The sequence below is a fragment of the Mustela nigripes genome, chromosome 6 (assembly GCF_022355385.1).
Source record: "Mustela nigripes isolate SB6536 chromosome 6, MUSNIG.SB6536, whole genome shotgun sequence".
NCBI classification, from domain to species: Eukaryota; Metazoa; Chordata; class Mammalia; order Carnivora; family Mustelidae; genus Mustela; species Mustela nigripes.
The window spans coordinates 93,238,922-93,256,992 of record NC_081562.1 but is presented as its reverse complement, the minus strand read 5'-3'; the positions used below and the strand labels follow the sequence as shown (position 1 = coordinate 93,256,992).

General features: G+C 40.1%; 1 protein-coding gene across 2 annotated transcripts in view; it reads right to left on the bottom strand.

Annotated features, from left to right (window-relative positions):
* Positions 1 to 11,307, bottom strand: part of ATP23 (ATP23 metallopeptidase and ATP synthase assembly factor homolog) — a 23,495-nt gene extending 12,188 nt beyond the window's left edge. The window contains exons 1-4 of one of the 2 annotated variants that reach the window (XM_059404929.1): positions 10,909 to 11,307; positions 7,442 to 7,487; positions 6,688 to 6,769; positions 2,719 to 2,856 (exon numbers count right to left, since the gene is read on the bottom strand). In XM_059404929.1, the coding sequence (XP_059260912.1) occupies positions 2,719 to 2,856; positions 6,688 to 6,769; positions 7,442 to 7,487; positions 10,909 to 11,095 (453 nt within the window). In that variant the 5' untranslated portion in view covers positions 11,096 to 11,307. The remainder of the gene's footprint in view (positions 1 to 2,718; positions 2,857 to 6,687; positions 6,770 to 7,441; positions 7,488 to 10,908) is intronic. The other variant, XM_059404927.1, reaches the window with a different exon arrangement.
* Between the last annotated feature and the right edge of the window lie 6,764 nt (positions 11,308 to 18,071).

Below are 18,071 nucleotides of genomic sequence, written 5' to 3'. Positions count from 1 at the left end.
CATGATGTGAGGAGTCGGGGGGATTCAGTGCTGAGCTTCCCAGAAGCTACATCATTCCCGCTAACAACTAGGTCATCTTCAGCCCTACGAAATGTGAAGCAGAATCTTAAATACTTTTTAATAGGAGATATAACCTGTCTCCTACTCATGGGCTTTTAGACTGATTTCAACTTTTTTAGTATAAATAATGCTGCCACGGAAATTTCTGGATAAATGTCTTTGTATATAGGATATGGATATGACCTTCATTTGATGACTATATTATGAAGATGTCTAAGGGCTTTTTAGCCAAAAGTAGTTGAGCTACAGATGAATTGCAACCAATGCCCCGCCATTCTTCTTGTCAGTAGAATGTCCTTTGAAGTTGTGACTGAATAGTAAGAGAAAGACAAGAGAAAAGATACAGGTTCAGTTGATGTTATTTTAATATTTACGAGAGCTATGTTTGGAAGCATATTTAAAGAATGATGTTTCCTATCAGTTTTACCACTTATAGGGTTAGATAAAAAATAATAATCATAATAATAATGTCTATCTTTAAGTTTCCCTTCCTGCACCCTCTGCTCTATCCCCACCCCTGCAAAACAACAACAAACAAACAAACAAACAAACAAAAAAACCCAGCCCAATCTCTCAGGTAATCAGTTAGATGGAAGATAAGAGGTCCTTTCGGCAGACCATGGGTCTCCACTACATAAGCTGAGAATAAAATGTCGGCCTTCAAATGATGAAGTCCCAGTGATGAACTTATAAATAGGACTCAGTATGTTCTATCAGAATTCAGCGACTGTCTTGACCTAAATTTCTGTTGTTATGTAACTTCAAGAGAGCTGAGAATGTAACCTCCAAAATGACATTAGATGACATAATTTTTTTAGTAGCTAAGCATCTTCAACCCTAAAAAAATTTAAAATTAAGTATAAACGTGTGTTTAGGAGAATCAAAACAATCTACTGATGTTTCCGATTAGGTGATACATCTATGTTTGGTATTTCTAAAATACTATGCTAGGGGAACTTGACCATATTAAAATGAGAGATGAAGTAATTCCAATTTAAAATTCATAATGCAATAGTTGATTTTAACTATTGTTTACTCACATACTATGGGTATAAGAGCTTTGAATATGAAAGAGGATTCAACACTATATTTCTGTGCATTTTTTTAAGATTTTAAAAAATATTAAGTATTTGGGAAAGTTTTTTAGATAGATAATGGACATGCTTAAAAAAGAAGTCAAACAGATTAAATTTACAAAATTCATTTAAATATACATAGAAATTGAGTTAACTAAGTCCATAAATGTAGACATACACATTAAAAATTCACCTAAAAATGGTTGTTATTAAAATTATCTAGATTTACAAATAGATTAATTAACCTGGAAACTGAATTTAAAAATTTAAGTAGGGTTTTGGATTTTTAACTTTTTTAAATTGAATGCTAAATTTTTAAGCAAAAGGAAACCTCTGAATAGTCTCTTCCACAAACAAAAGCCACTTTTAGGACAAAAATATTCATATTTAATAATTGCCACCTACATTAGCTCCTCCTCACAAACAATTCATTAGGGCTAAGAAATAAAATTTTAAAAAGGAACTCCTACACATAAATAAGAGTAGCCCATTAGAAAAATCAGCTAATTTCTTTCTTTCTTTTTTTTTTTTTTTAAGATTTTATTTATTTATTTGACAGACAGGGATCACAAGTAGGCAGAGAGGCAGGCAGAGAGAGAGAAGGAAGCAGGCTCCCTGCTGAGACAGAGAGCCCGATTTGGGGCTCAATCCCAGGACCCTGGGTTCATGACCTGAGCCGAAGGCAGAGGCTTTAACCCACTGAGCCACCCAAGCGCCCCCAGCTAATTTCTAAGGATATGAAATACAAACAACCAAAATACATGTATGAAAGCATACTTAAACTCACTCGTAGTTAAGGGTAGGGGAAAATAATCAAAAGTGTCACCCATCTGATGTCTGCAGAAGCACTGAGACACATGCATTTCCAAAAGGCAAACTAGAACTACTGTTTTGGAAGACAATTTGTCAAAATCTATCATGGTTTAAAATGCATATATCCATCGCATTGATATTTCCACTACCAGGAATTTATTACATATACATATTTGAATGTGTTTAAAAAGGAATTTATCCAAGAACGTCCACTAAGTATTGTTTGCATGTAAAAAATTGGAATGGCCATCAGTAGAGGACAGGTTAAGTAAGTATTATTAAATCCATGCAGTGGCTTAGCATATATCCACTCAAAAGAACAAAGTGGGGTGCCTGGGTGGCTCAGTGGGTTAAGCCGCTGCCTTCGGCTCAGGTCATGATCCCGGGGTCCTGGGATCAAGTCCCGCATCGGGCTCTCTGCTCAGCAGGGAGCCTGCTTCCCTCTCTCTCTCTCTGCCTGCCTCTCTGTCTACGTGTAATCTCTGTCTGTCAAATAAACAAATAAAATCTTTAAATAAAATAAATAAATAAATAAATAAAATAAAATAAAACTGGACATCTAAGAGTGACATGGAACCATGACGGGAGAAAAAGGAGTATGTTTAAGTAAATTATACTTCAACTAGTTTGTTTATTTGTTTAAAGATTTATTTATTTGAGGGGGGAGTGAGGGGCAGAAGAAGACAGAGTCTTAAACATTATACTTCAATTAAATGTTCAAACCCAGATGTTTCAGGGGGAGAAAGTATCTTTTTATAATAAAACTCACTTCAGAGCAGGCCAAATGTCTGACGTCAGTGAACCAGTTGACATGAGCGCGACAGTGATCAAAGGCATGAATGAGCTCATGGGTGACCACTCTGTTCATATGGGCCTGATTACGGATGTTGTTCTGGCACAAAACAATCTAGGAGGGACCAAAATAAGAGAAGTTCCATTATGTCTAACACCTACTCACCTTCTGTAACTCCCATCTTCTCTCTGGTATGAGATGATTCGGCAGCTTAGAGAGCCTCCACCCAGTATCCTCCCTCAACCCCACACCTACCCATCCATCAAGATCTGGTCCTAACGTACATGCTCCACTTAGCGCTCCCAGTAACCAACTTCTCCCTGTTCTCTCTGAACTACAGTAGCACTTAAATGCCATCCTTGGTGGGCTACTGGACTCCACAGCATCATACTAGGAGTGGGCTTTGGAATGAAGCAAATTCAAACACCAGGCCCACTCCTTACTAACTTGGTGACCTTGGGCAAGTTTTTTAACCTCTATGCACCTCAGTTTCCTCAACTATAAAAAGGAGATAATTAGAGCACCTACCTCATAGAATTGTGAGAATTAAATGAGAATACATGTAAACTGCTTCTTACGAAGTTTCTGAATGAGCAATGAATCAACAATGAATGACCACCACTGTCTCATTCTACTAGAATTGCCAAGGAAAATCCTCAGAAAGACCTTCAGAAAGAAGTGCAAAAAGCCAACAGCACACAGAGCAGGACCCTATAAGAGTAATAAAGACATGAGAGGGATCCTAATAACGACAGTTACCATTTATTGTGTACTTCCTATGAGCCAGACACAAGGATACGTGCCCACTATTTTATATACATTCATCCAACACTCATCTTTCAACTAATATTTCTTGAGACCTACTAGATTTATAATCTACTTAGAATTTATAATCTATAATTATAATTTCTAATGTATAATCTATAAATGGTGCTAGAAATTAATCAACTATTTACCAAAATCTTTAAATATATGACATGACAGCTGTCATGAAGAAGAATCCAGGATGTCATGAGGACATACAATAAGAATGCCTGACCTGGTCTAGAGGATTGGGAAAGGGATCTCTGCAGAAGGAATTTTTAAACTGGGATCTCATGGATGAACAGGAGTTAAATTTGAGAGGTGGGGAGGGGAGCATTCCAGACAGAGCAACCTGTGCAAAGGCAAGGAGCGCTGAAGTTCTAGAAGGTCTGAGAAGCTGAAAAGCAGGCCTATACTGCTGTAGCACAGCGCTATAGGGAATAGGCACAGGATAAGCCTGGTGAGGTTGGCTAGAGCCAAATCACTCTTTATCCTGAGAACAGTGGAAGTCACAAAAGGGAGGAGTGAAACAGGGTGGTGCTTTTGTTTATCCTTTTGACTACAGTGGGGAAAATAAGCAGAAGATGATCAAAACTGGATGCAGAGAGACTTTCTGAAGGTTAAAGAGGTATTCTAGGCAACAGGTAATGGTATTTGAGCAGGGATAGTGAGATGCCTCCCCCAAAAATACTTAGGAGATAAATAGGACAAAAAGTTGGTGATGGATGTAAAATATGGAAAAGGAATTAGAGATACAAAGATGATCTCTATATTTCTGGCTTGGGTAAGAGGTTGGAAAGTGGTAAAATTCACTGAGATATGCAAAATTACAACACTGAGATATGCAAAATTACAACACAAAGTTGGATGGGGATAGGGGATGGTAAAAACCATCAATTTGGACTTGGGCAAATCTGTGAGGTCTCAGGTGCTTTTAAGACATCCAAGTGTAGGTGTGAAGTGCCATTTGGATATATAGATGTTAAGTTCAAAAGAGAGCTCTGATCTAGGGAAATAAATGAGATCCCCTTGGCAAACTGTAGAGGAAGAAAAGAAGGGAGTCTAACATCAAGGATTAAGAGACTCCAACATGGGGCGCCTGGGTGGCTCAGTGGGTTAAGCCGCTGCCTTCGGCTCAGGTCATGATCTCAGGGTCCTGGGATCGAGTCCCGCATCGGGCTCTCTGCTCAGAAGGGAGCCTGCTTCCCTTCCTCTCTCTCTGCCTGCCTCTCTGCCTACTTGTGATCTCTCTCTCTCAAATGAATAAATTAAAAAAAAAATCTTTAAAAAAAAAAAAAAAAAAAAGAGACTCCAACATTTAGCAGCTGACAGAGGAAGGTGAGCTAGCAAAAGAGCAACCAGAAGAGTGTCACATACCAGGAACCAGGGGAAGAGAGTGTCTGGCATTACCCACGAAAGCGTCTGGCATTACCTGCAAAAGCCAAGGGTACGTATGCTATATGACCCAGCAATTCTGCTTCTAGACAAATACCTAGGAGTAACTTCTGCACATGTGCCCCGGGAGAAAAGGTAAGAAATATTCACAGCAGCATTGTTCATAATAACAAATTCAGAAACAATATTAAGTATGGCTAACTGCTGTATACAGATACAGTGGAGGACTATGTAACAGTCCAACTAAGGAAAAGAGAGCTGTGTACAACATGAAAGAATCTCAACAAAATAATGGTTACAGAAGACTCTGTGTTGTATGATTTCATCAAACTACAAAGTATTCCATGCATAAAACTTAAAAGCCAGGCAACTAAATAACATATTGTTTGACTATACATGTCTATTATAAAACCATTGAGAAAAGCAGGAAATGACTATCACAAGAGTCAGAATAAGAAAGGGAGAGGAAATGTGATCCAAGAGTGGGGCACATTCTTCTGAAGTCCTGGCAATGTCCTATTTCTCAAGTCTGGGTGGCAGATACAAAGGTACTCATTTTATTACTACGACCAAAAGCATGCACACAGGTTTCTTACTCTTCTGTATGAATGAGACAGTTCATGATACAAATTAGAATTTTAAAAAAAAATAAAAGGAGAAAGTACCCAATTATGCTCAACACTGCTGAGAAGTAAGCTAAAAGTTCAAAATGTCCACTCTATTTAGCCCCAAGGGAGAAATGAATTCACCAAGACCCATTTTGAGAGCTGCAAGTATTGTTATTATCATTTTACACATGAGGAAACTGAGAATAAGGCAAATAACTTGCCCAAGCCCCACAGCTAATAAGCAGGGGAAGTAGATTTGAACTCAACTCTACCAGACTCCAAAACCCAGACCTTTCACACTTATGTTATGTTTCTTTTTCTCATGATTACTACAAAATACCTATAAATAACCAAAATACATATAAAATTCCCCAGGGGGAAACAACTAAGTGTTATCAAACAGGGTTGTATCTTCAAGATGGAAGGTGTTACTTATAAAAACTTGATCTACCCTCATCACATGCCCTAATTCTTCTACCATCTCCAAGATGCTGTCAAAACCCTCTGATTACTTAAAACTTTTATTGAATGCTCTCTATGCCTACTATGATAAGCACCTTACACAAGGTATCTCATTTAATTCTCATAACTATACTATAAGATAGATACAATCACTACCCATATTTTCCAGATGAGAAAACTTACTCCCCTAGTCGCAAATGTTCTAAGATGTATCAGCTCAGCATTCAAAGCCTCCCACCATATGGCTTTCCTTTTCTGCCAATCCTATTTCCCCGTATTCTCCACACATTCCTGTCCCCCGGCTATGTTAGACAACATACCACTCTCCAAATACACCTTGTCCTTTCCCAACACACCACCTTTGCTCATGCTACCCCTTCTTTGGATAAGAGTCTTCATCTTCTTTGCCACAGAAGCAGCTGTATACACACTAGCTGAATCTGTAGGTGTCTTGCAATCACCTTACCATCCCATGGTGGTAATAACACCCCCCTAAAATAGTTTAACCTGCCTAACTTTATCATTGTCTTATCTCCCCTATGAGAGCATAAGCTCCTGAAGAGTAAGAACCATAACTATTCACTTTTTCAATCTTACATAAAGCCTACAGAATGGCCAGCATGCCAAGGTCCTTAGCAAATATCAGGAAAGAGAACAACTTGGCAATAATGCCTACCTGAGATGTTGATGCATCAAAGCCTCCGCTGACATTGCCATTACAATCTTCACAAGAAAAGTGTCTTTCTCTGTTAACAGCACTAAAAGGCAAGAAAGCATTAAAGATAAAATGTCCAAAAGCAGTGTGCACTCAGTGCAGGGTAAAGAGCCCTGGGCAAGGAGTCAGGAGCCCCTTGTCATAAATCCCCTCTACCACTAACACACAGGAAACCCTGGGAAGCCTTCAGGACTAAACTGTCTCACCTATGATATAAGGAAATCATCCCTGCAAAATCTACCCTAGTTCAAATTCCATGACATGGTTCCATAAAGCATTTGGTCCACTGATTAAGACCATATTGGGAATACCCTGGAGTTGCTCCCCTCGGGCCAGAAAGTCACCTCCCTAATCTCCTCCAAGTTAAACAACCCCTGGAAGGCTCCTGCATAACAAGCTGAGATTTCTTCTCCACGAAGGACAATGCTGGGGCTGGAAGAAAGGAAAAGCCAGGTTTGGCAATTACTTACACGACTTTATGTGTGGTCTTTACTAAACAACGGAGATGAATGGCAAAGCCAGAGATGTACAGTTAGGACAGAAGGTATATGCAGAGATCAAGACCTACCTGGAAAGAATACAGCCCATCCCCACCACCTACCACATGGAAAAGGTTTTGTGGCCTGAAGTAAAAACCTATAAGTAGTTCTAGTATGGGGTTTTTATGTTTTTAGCAGCCTGAATAGAGACCAGCACTTTAAAAAGATTTACTTACCAACCTGAGTGCTTCATGGCATCAAGAAGAAGTTTGACATATGGATCTAAAAAGATATTGATTCAATTAAGCATGCTAATTGGAAAAAATAGCACCAATTAAATTATCCAAAAAGCAGTCAATTATCAAAAAATAACTCACAAATCTTAATGAAGTAATACTATCTTAAAAGTGGTAAAAATGGATATGAAAATACAAGCTTAAATTAACATAAAAACAAATCTTCAATGAGCTAAAACACTGATACAAATAGCAAGATGGGTACTACTGAACATCTTCAATAATACCAAAAATGATTTGAAAGCTCTTTTTTAGTTACATGATCAAAAACAGCATACTACAGCACATACCAAAAGAATGAGGGAGTTTGGGGCCACATCCATAGAAAGGAACAGTAGCACAGTATCCAGATTAGAAGGTAGTTACAGAGCCCCACTGGCATCTTTCCTGGTCAGACCACAGGCTAACAGAATCCCATTCTGAGTACCACACTCTAATCAGGACCTGCCAACTGAAGCTCTCCACGAGAGAAGGCAGCCAGAACAGTACAGGACTTTGTTCAGTAAGAAGCAAGAAAGTAGTTTTGGATTTGGAAAGAATACAAAACTGAACTAGGACCACAATGGCTTCAGGTTTTGAATGAGTGCCACGTGGAAATAGATCCCATCAATAGTTCTCCAGAGGGCAGAACAAGGACCAAAGAGCAGAAGTTACAGTATGAGAAAGGATTTTTCCAACAATTAAAGCTGTTAATAAAAATACAAGTGGCCTCAAAGAGCCTCAAAGAATCGGTAACCTGTTCCAGCAGAGGTCTATAAGCTCTCTGGTCAGTGATGGCTCAGAGGTTTTCCTATATGGGGTGGAAAGGCCTAGATGACTCCCGAGGGCCCTTCTACGCAGCCATAAGCCTGTGATAATTGCAGGAAAGTACAACAAACCCAAATGCCTCTAATATTAACTTCTCACATAGGGGTCTCGACTGAGTGTACAAATGGGCAGAGTATTATATGAAGTAAGCGAAAAAATTAAAAAAGAAAAGAAATCAAGGTTGGCTTTTTTTTAAGGGTTGAAAGCAAAAACAAGTGAGTAAAAAAAGTAATGAGAGATGAAAAAGGCATAGGTTACTACTTTAGTAACCTGCCCCCCTCTTAAGAGTGTCAACAGTAATACAATTACTAGTAATAAGAATTTTGTGTGTGTGTGTATGTGTGTGTGTGTGTGTGTCAAGTGTCAGGAACCGTATCAAGTGCATTATTATTCAAGCAACTAAGAGAGCCTTACAAAGTTAAAGTGGATTCCAAAATCTATAGTCCTCTTACTAAAAAGTAATCATAACAATAATAATTGTAGGGAGGGTGGGTGGGGTCTGATACTTAAAACAAGACCTGCAGTATTTAAAATGGATTTACGGGGCGCCTGGGTGGCTCAGTGGGTTAAAGCCTCTGCCTTCGGCTTGGGTCATGATCTCAGGGTCCTGGGCTCGAACCCCAAGTCGGGCTCTCTGCTCAGCAGGGAGCCTGCTTCCCACTCTCTCTCTGCCTGCCTCTCTGTGTACTTGTAATCTCTCTCTCTGTCAAATAAATAAATAAAATCTTTAAAATGGATTTACTTTGGGGCACCTGGATGGCTCAGTGGGTTAAAGCCTCTGCCTTCTGCTCAGGTCATGATCCCAGGGTCCTGGGATCGAGCCCCACATCGGGCTCTCTGCTCTGCAGCAAGCCTGCTTCTCTTCCTCTCTCTCTGCCTACCTCTCTGCCTACTTGTGATCTGTCTGTCAAATAAATAAATAAGATCTTAAATAAAGTAAAATGGATTTACTTTAAAGAAAAAGGGAACAAAGATCTCCCTGAGGCTCAGTCTTAGGAACAGCATAGTTAAGTTACAGGTTGACGCTTTAATACCATTAACACTTCTCTCAACATGGAGCGTTGAGGCCTGTAAATTCCTCCTGGGGCTCATGGTCAGCCCACCACCACCTTCAGATTCTACCTCCATATCTCCTCCTCTGTTTGTCTCTTCCACTGTAAGCAGTTATCCATTACTCAGCTCCTGAGTATGCTCACACTTACCATTCATAAAACCTATTCCTCACAATCCTGAGAGGTTTTTTATCCCTACCCATTTTTGTGTGTGTGTGCAGATAAGGATAGAGGGAATCGGAGAGTTAAGTCAGTCTTCTACACCTGATAAGGAGAGGGACCAGGATTTGAACCCACGTCTAACTCTGCAGTCCATGTTCTTTCCACTATGTTCCACTTCATAAAAGGTACAGTCCTATGTTCCACTTCATAAAAGGTACGGTCCTGGTCCCTACCCATCTTTGTATTTCCCCACACCAGAACCTAGGAGGCATTCGATATACATTTCCAAGTGAATACAACCTCATGATTCCATTACCACTCTTCTTCCCACCTCCCTGAGTCCCAAATAAGAAGACTGGAGAATCTTCAGGTGGTTGACTTTTGAACTATAATGGGCAGCTATGAGATAGTAACCTTGCTTTAGAACCAACAGGTTTAAGATTTTTTGTTTTCTAAATATACCTGAAGTAAACTTAGAAAATCCATATATCAATGTAAAGGAGTTAAGAAATCTCTAGTGCAATGTCCCTGGGACTAGAGAAATTGGTCAGCAGGTAAGTGTGTCCCCTATTTAACCCACAGCAGTAGTTCTTGACCCTTTGAGGGTCGGGCCTTTTTGAGAATATGATTAAGTTCCCCAGAAAAATGCATTCAGATGTATACACACAGGATTTCATAGCCTATTTCAGAGGTTTCCACACTCAGAAGCCCATCTATGTATGAAGGTTAAGAACCCCTCGCAATGAAAAACGGTTTGCAAAACTGCTTTTGGGCCCTCAGCAGTCATGCCTTAATTAACGTGACTCTTACAACTCTGCTTCACCAGGACTATGAAGTCCTCACACCACTGCATAATTTATATAAGAAATCGAAGGACCTGGGGTGCCTGAGTGGCTCAGCGGGTTAAGCCTCTGCCTTCGGCTCAGATCATGATCTCAGGATCCTGGGATCAAGCCCCGCATCCAGCTCTCTGCTCAGTTGGGAGCCTGCTTCCTCCTGCCTGCCTCTCTGCCTACTTGTGATCTCTCTGTCAAATAAATAAATAAAAATTTTAAAAATTTCAAAAAAGAAATCAGAGGACCTGTCAGATCAGTGCCTGTGACTGAAAAAGGCAAACTCCCATCCAACTCCTTCCTCATTCCACAAGCGAGAGTAGGGCTGAACACGGCCTCAACACCTCCTCTAATAAGGGAAACTGAGGCCCAACCTGCTGCCCCCCGCCCCACGCCACTACTCCCGCTCCAAAACGCTGAATCTACCTAGACCCTACGCAGAGGTGCCTGAACTCTGCCCATGGGGCTGAACCCAGAGACCCTTCCCTGCGGTCTCGGACACCATCCGGGCCCACCCCCAGCCGACCCCCGGCACCCGGGCCACGGCTCCTACTTGTCTCCAGAGTCTTCAGGAGCATAAGCTGGCACTTCTGGTTGTTGGTGAAGAAGCTGGAAAGGAACCCTTGCCCGGGCTTCCCCTCAGCCAGCCGCTCGGGTAGGACCTGGCACGCGACGTGTTGCTGCTGCAGCTGTTCCTCCGCCGGGGGACCCGGCGGGCGCTCGTCCGCAGCTCCTGCCATGCCGCCCGCGGACCTCGCCGCTGCCTCACCTCCCGCCTCGGGCGGCTGGGGATGAGATCCGGGAAAGGCAACAACCCTCCAGCCAACCTGGCCGCGCCGAACCTCCTTCCGCCCAGCCCACCGGGCCCCAGGTAGGGCGACGGCGGCAGAGCTCGTAAGAGGACGTTGGGGCGGCTGGGCCTCCGAGCCCTGCAATGGACGCGGGGCGGGGCGAGAGGAGCGGGGCGGGGCGAGAGCGCGGGTGGGGCGGGGCGAGAGGCGCGGGAAGGAATGGAGGCGGGGCTCCAGATCCCTACCGAGGGAGTCAAACCTGGGCGCTGCACTGGCTGGCGTTTATCTCCAGGGCTGATGTGGGCTTCGCTGGGAACCCTCGGCGTGGTTGGCCGATCCTCATAAGCATAGTTCCGCAGCCCACCTCCTCGTGGACATTCAATCCTCAGTACTGGCCACTAAAGTCCCCTCACGCTCCGAAGGTCTCAGGCATCCTCCCATTCCCTTACTTTTCCACCAGCAGGCCAGTTGCAATCTGGCCCACCCATCTCCTGATGTCCCAAGCCATTTCGAAAGCAGTGCTTTTCAGAAACGTTTGAAAGCTGCCATTATAATTACTGGTCATATCAGTATCTTCAAATTTTTTTCTACCTCACCTGGGCCCAGTGGCCCACCCTGCACTTTTGTCACCCCAAATAACTTTATGCTAACAAAACACAACCAGTTTACTTCTACCTCCAACCCTTAATTCACTTCCATTTTCAAGCCCCTTTACTCAGTCCTTATAATCCAGGCCCTGATCAAATCTACCTATCCCACAGGGCTTTCCCAGATACCTTAATCAAAATTATTCTCTCCTGATCTCCCAAGGTACAAAGTACTCTGCATGTTTTATCATTTTCATCACAACCTGCCAGGTTTAACTAATTTGTATTTCTCATTTTCCACTAAATTTTTTTAAGATTTTATTTACCTATTCAAGAGAGAGAAACAGAGAGACAGAGAGTGCACAAACACAGGGAAGGGCAGAGGGAAAGGGAGAAGCAGGCTTCCCACTGAGTGGGGGCTAGATCCCAGGTTCCTGTGCTCTCAACGGGAGCCAAAGGTACACAGTCAACCAACTGAGCCACCCAGGCGCCCCTCTTTTTCCACGAAATTACTCAGTTCAGCTCACGCATTTATTCAGCACCTACTAAGATGGCCCAAACATAATGGCAGAGACTGAGGAAACAATAATAAGAGAATTGATGAGGTTGAAGAGGAGCATATGATTTATGTGAGAAATGTATAGAAATAATATAGGCTCAAGAGACCTTGAGGATTATGAACAGTGCTTTATGTGTCATGGATGCTTAATAAATATCTTGATTGAATGCATATCAAAACCACAATGAGATATCACCTCACACCTGTGAGAATGGCTAATTATAAAAAAAAGACAAGGGGGCGCCTGGGTGGCTCAGTGGGTTAAAGCCTCTGCCTTCGGCTCAGGTCATGATCCTGGGGTCCTGGGATCGAGCCCCACATCGGGCTCTCTGCTCCGTGGGGAGCCTGCTTCCTCCTCTCTCTCTGCTTGCCTCTCTGCCTACTTGTGATCTCTGTCTGTCAAATAAATAAATAAAATCTTTTAAAAAATTAAGAAATTAAAAAAGACAAGAAATAACAAATCTTGGTGAATAGGTGGAGAATAGAGAACACTTGTGCACTATTGATGGGAAGGTAAATTAGTGAAGCCACTCTGAAATACAGTATAGAGATTCTTCAAAAAATTAAAAATAGGACTACCATATGATCTAGTAATTCCACTTCTGGGTATTTACCCAAAGAAAACAAAACACTAATTTGAAAAGATAACATCCAACTCATGTTCACTGCAGCATTGTTTACAATAGCTAAGATATGGAAGCAAACTAGGTGTCCATTGATGAATGAATGAAGAAACGGTGGTATAAAAAAAATGGAAAACTGTTCAGTCGTTAAAAAAAAAAAAAGAATGAAATCTTGCCACTTGCAGCAACATGGCATTCGTATTGATCAGGAAGTGGTAAAAACACTAATTTGTAGTGGACTTAATCAAGGATACATGCTGTAATCACAAGGATAACCATTAAAAGAACAGCATTAAAGGGCAAAACTAATGCACTAATGAGGGGGGAAATAAAAAATAAGCAAATTGGATGGGATGCTAGGATTATTCATCATTTGAAATTTGAAATATTACAAAACTACAAACACCTCCTACATACAGATTGCTAAAATTATAATAGTTTTCTTAAACCACTTTTTATTGAGTTACCTTGGATACATTACTTCTAACCTCCACTACAACCCTGTAAGTATTAATATCACTATTTTGCTGATCAAAAAAAAAAGTGGGTTTCAGCCATATTGAATAATTTATCCAGGACCACACAGCCAATTTTTAATCTATTTAGGGAACTAAAACATAAACATATAGAAAACTACACTATTACAGTTATTGTAATGGGTCCACAATACTCAGGAAAGGCTAGATGGAGAAGATGGGCCCTGACATTGACCATATCCTGTAAGCACATGAAATACTATTTGAAATATCATTCAGCTAAATGAATAAGAAAATAAATGCAAATTAAAAGCTGTAATTTTGCCCTACCAAACTAACAAACTTTTTTTCAATATTCATCACTGAAGGCAACAAAGAAAACTAGGGGAAAATATGCCAAAATATGATCAGTAGTTGCCTAGGTATTGGGATATTTTTATTATATTCTGAATTTTCCTAGTGTTCACAATAAGCATGTATTACCTTTGTATAAGAAAAGTAAACTTTAAAAAATTGAATAAGCTTTCAGCGCAATTTGTGTAACTTCATCCCTTTATAGTATAAAGACATAGAGTGGAATGGAAAGGTGTTAGGAGAGCTATAACGAAGTGCAAATACAAAGGACTAGGTTAAAAAGAGAAAAGTAAAGACCACAATTAAGAGTATGGGCAAAGATTTAGCTAACGGGATTTTCATTTCTCCACGGCAGCACTAATTAAGAGCAAAAAGGATAGAAAATTTAAATGTCAGAGAGATACAGTGGAATACATGAAACCATGTTGTTGTAGCCTTTTTAGGTATATTCATAAAAATTAAGTTACAAAACGACATAAATGTGATTCCATTTTGAAATCTCATTTACTATATGCATGGAAAGGGTCTAGAAGACTGCTCCAGTGTTCACAGTGGTTATTTGTATGTGGATGAGATTTGGGTGTTTTGTTTTCTTTTGTGCTTCTGTTCGTTTTCTAAAGCAAAAACTGTTGCTTTTTTATTGGAAGTTTTTAAAATATATCATAGCTATTCATGAAGTTGCTATCATTTTAAAGTGCTTTCCATCTTTCAGCTTTTTAATTACATTTAATCTATTATTCGAGGGCCAACAAAAATTCGGTAAGTTTCTAGCCTTTCCTCAGCTTTCCAGTCATTTTTGAATTTGGGAAAGAAACAAAACGGTCCCCACAGCCCTCTGCGGGAATACACGACACCGCCCGCGGCCGCCAGCGACTGACCGGAATCTACTTCCGGAAGGAGTCCGCCCCGCGAACCAGAAGCGAAAGAGAGCCGGCGCGCAGCATTCTGGGAAGACCTGCGGGAGCTGGGGTGGGCGGGGTGCGGTTGCTGGCTGTTACCAGGACAACTGGAAGCGATTGGCGGTTTTCCGAGGTTTGCAGCCGTTAAGCTGCAGAGGCTGAGATGCTCAGAGGTTGTTTGGGATGACGAAAAGGGCAAGAGGGCTTGTCTAAGAGAAGACTGTCCTATCAGGAGGTTTTCTAGTCGTGACCCGCAGCGGGAACACCTGCCCTGGGGCTGTGGGTCGAGCCCCCCTGCTCTTGCCCCCTGCGGTGAAAGTAAGTGTGGTCCAGTGACTCCTGTCACTTCTCTGATTTTCTTCTGCCTTGTAGAAAATGAAACTTGGTAATTGCAGTATCACATCGCATTGTGTTTTAATAGCAAGGTAAATTTCTTTTTTTTCCAGTTGAGGAAAATTACAAGAAAAGGAAAAAGAAAATTCACCAGTCATTCCAACTGTCTGGCAGTGACTTAAATTTTTCATTTTATTACCTATCACTTCTTTTCCCAGCACAAATGTTTTTTACACAGTTATCCTTATTTGAGGAAAATCATCTTGTATCCGGCTTTATATCATATATATATGATACAATTATTGTTAAAATCTTAGCAACAAGGAAGGCTTTGAAGATCTTAATGTAAATCTATTTGTAGTGAAGAGACAGAGATGAAGGGAATGCAGCAGGTGAAGACAATTCTTTCAAGAAGTTTGGCTGTAAAGGAAAAGAGAAGGGTCAGTAACCAGAGAAGAATGGCAAATAAAAGAAAAAAGTTGGGGTTTTTCCTGAAGAAGAGGACATTTAGTGATATTTATTATTACAAGAGGAAAAACTAGTAGTCAGAGGTTAAACATACTGCCGAGAAAGCAAATAACTGATTGAATAATTCCCTAAAGAAACAGAGGAGATAAGATCCACACTTCAAGTACATAAATTAACTGGGTAGGAGGATGTCAAGATGGATTATGGATGTTAGTAATTTTAAAACTATTACAAGTTACAAGTTGGCAAGAGTAAGAAAGATCTAGATACAAATGGCCAACAATAGGTATGCTCAGCCACATTAGTAGTAATATAAATGGAATATTAAATACCTATTAAATTGGAAAAGATTAAAAAGCAGATAATATATGTGTTGGGCAAGGGCTCAGCTAAACAGGCCCTGCAGGTGGGAATAGAAACTTGTACTTCTCTCCCCTCCCCCAGGCACTTTAGAACTACATAAACTTAAAATGTGTATATACATTGTCTAAGCAAGTATACTTCTAGGAAGTTCTCAAAAGGAAATAATCACAACTGCATACATCTATTAAGCTAGATGGAGTTCACTTCAGCTTGTGCACTAATGAAAGACTGGTGAAATATATTACACCAGTACATACTTCTTGGGCATGGATAACATGGTTGCAGATAAGAGAGGTTCACTTATATTAGTTTCAGTAAGAACATCTTCAGGTTTTACTGCTTTTTGATGGAATCTCTGTTATGGAGGGGAGGCTCCTCAGAAAGTAAATCTCTTTAATTACCTTTCTCATTTGGAGGCAAACAGCACAGTGTGGGGCCCTGGATAAGCAGCAGGTGACACTCTGGCTTGAAGATAGGCATATAGAAGGGCTCTTGGGTGGCTCAGTCCCTGAGGTATGTGACTCTTAATCTCAGAATTGTAAGTTTGAGCTCCATGCAGGGTGTAGAGATTATGAAAAATAAAATCTTTTTTTAATATTTTAATATTTTAGAATATTAAAATAGAAATAAAAATAAATTAATAATAATAAATAAATAAAAATAGAAAATATTTTTTAAAAAGAAGAACATCTTCAGGTTTTATAGGAAGGGAATGTAGAGTTGCAGTCTGATTGGCTGGCCTGATACATAATCAGCGGGATGCTTTGAACCATTAAAAATTATTTAGAAGACTATTTAGTGATAAGGAAATATATGTAAAATACATTGTTACGAGAGAAAAGTGGGACATGAAAGCAGCAATATGTAGGTTCTTAACCACATGATGGTTTTTTTGTTGTTGTTCTTTAGGTATTCTGCTTTCTGCTTATCTGTATTATACATGATATATATTTTATAAGGACATATAAAATGTTGCTCATTTAAAGATGTGAATAACTTTACAAGTAAGGAAAGAAGTTGGGGAAGTTCTCTCCTAATAACCTTGAAGGTGATTATACCTCTCTGTGAAGTAGGAGATCAAAAGAAATTAGATGCTTTAAAAACCTGTAAGACCTGTTTTTAAAATATATTTTATAGATACTTATTATTTATCAATGCCCCACCAGTCTCACAAAAGATTGAGCATGCTCAGAAAGAGATATATGCTATAGTAGAAGAAAATGACCAGAAGAGGCAAAAGATAACTGGAAAACAAACAAGATCAAAATAAAGGCAAGCATATGTTAATATCCAAAAAAATCATGCCAAAAGGTCCTTTGTAATTGCTAGAGGGGTGCCACCACAAATTAGTCTCTGATGTTCCTAGAAACTAAAACAAAAGGAAACATAGTTCTAAGTGTCATATGATCTATTAGAGTTTTTCTTAATTTGCTTAAAAGAAGTATAATTTGGTATAAAAATCTGAGAAAAAATTCCCCCTAAGCTCCCTACAAGGCAATAATATGAGATTCATCTATTACTATTTTTATTTGTGTTTATTCTGTTTTTATAGAGTTTAGGAACATCTCAGAAAGGCCATACTCCTCTTTACTAATTCAGTAATTACAAGCATTCATTAAGTACTGTAAGATACAGAAACTATGTAAGACAAAGTACCTGCCCTCATCTATTGTGAAAGAATAAATATAATATATAATAGCATGTTTACAATATATAATGAATAACTAGTAAGATTAATAATGAGTATGATGAGTAATAGAATAATTAATGTGAGTAACTATAAATCAAGGCACTGTTTGAAGCAAAAAAGTGAGATGGGATTCCTGTAGTATATAGAAATACTTTCAGGGGCGCCTGGGTGGCTCAGTGGGTTAAAGCCTCTGCTTTCGGCTCAGGTCATGATCCCAGGGTCCTGGGATCGAGCCCCGCATCGGGCTTCCTGCTCCACAGAGGAGCCTGCTTTCCTTCCTCTCTCTCTCTGCCTGCCTCTCTGCCTACTTGTGATCTTTATCTGTCAAATAAATTAAAAAAAAAATTTTTTTAAAAAAAGAAATACTTTCAGCCAGTGGGATCATGTTTAACCATTTGTAAAAGGGAATGATATTCCCCCCCCCTTTTTACAGAGATTTGATAAATTTGATAAATTGTCCAGGGTCACATGGCTAGTAAAGGACAGAGCCAGGATTTCAAACCGGACCTCTCCCATGCAAACCACCTTCTTAACTGCTGCACCTTATGGGAGAGGTAGCATTCAAATAAACTT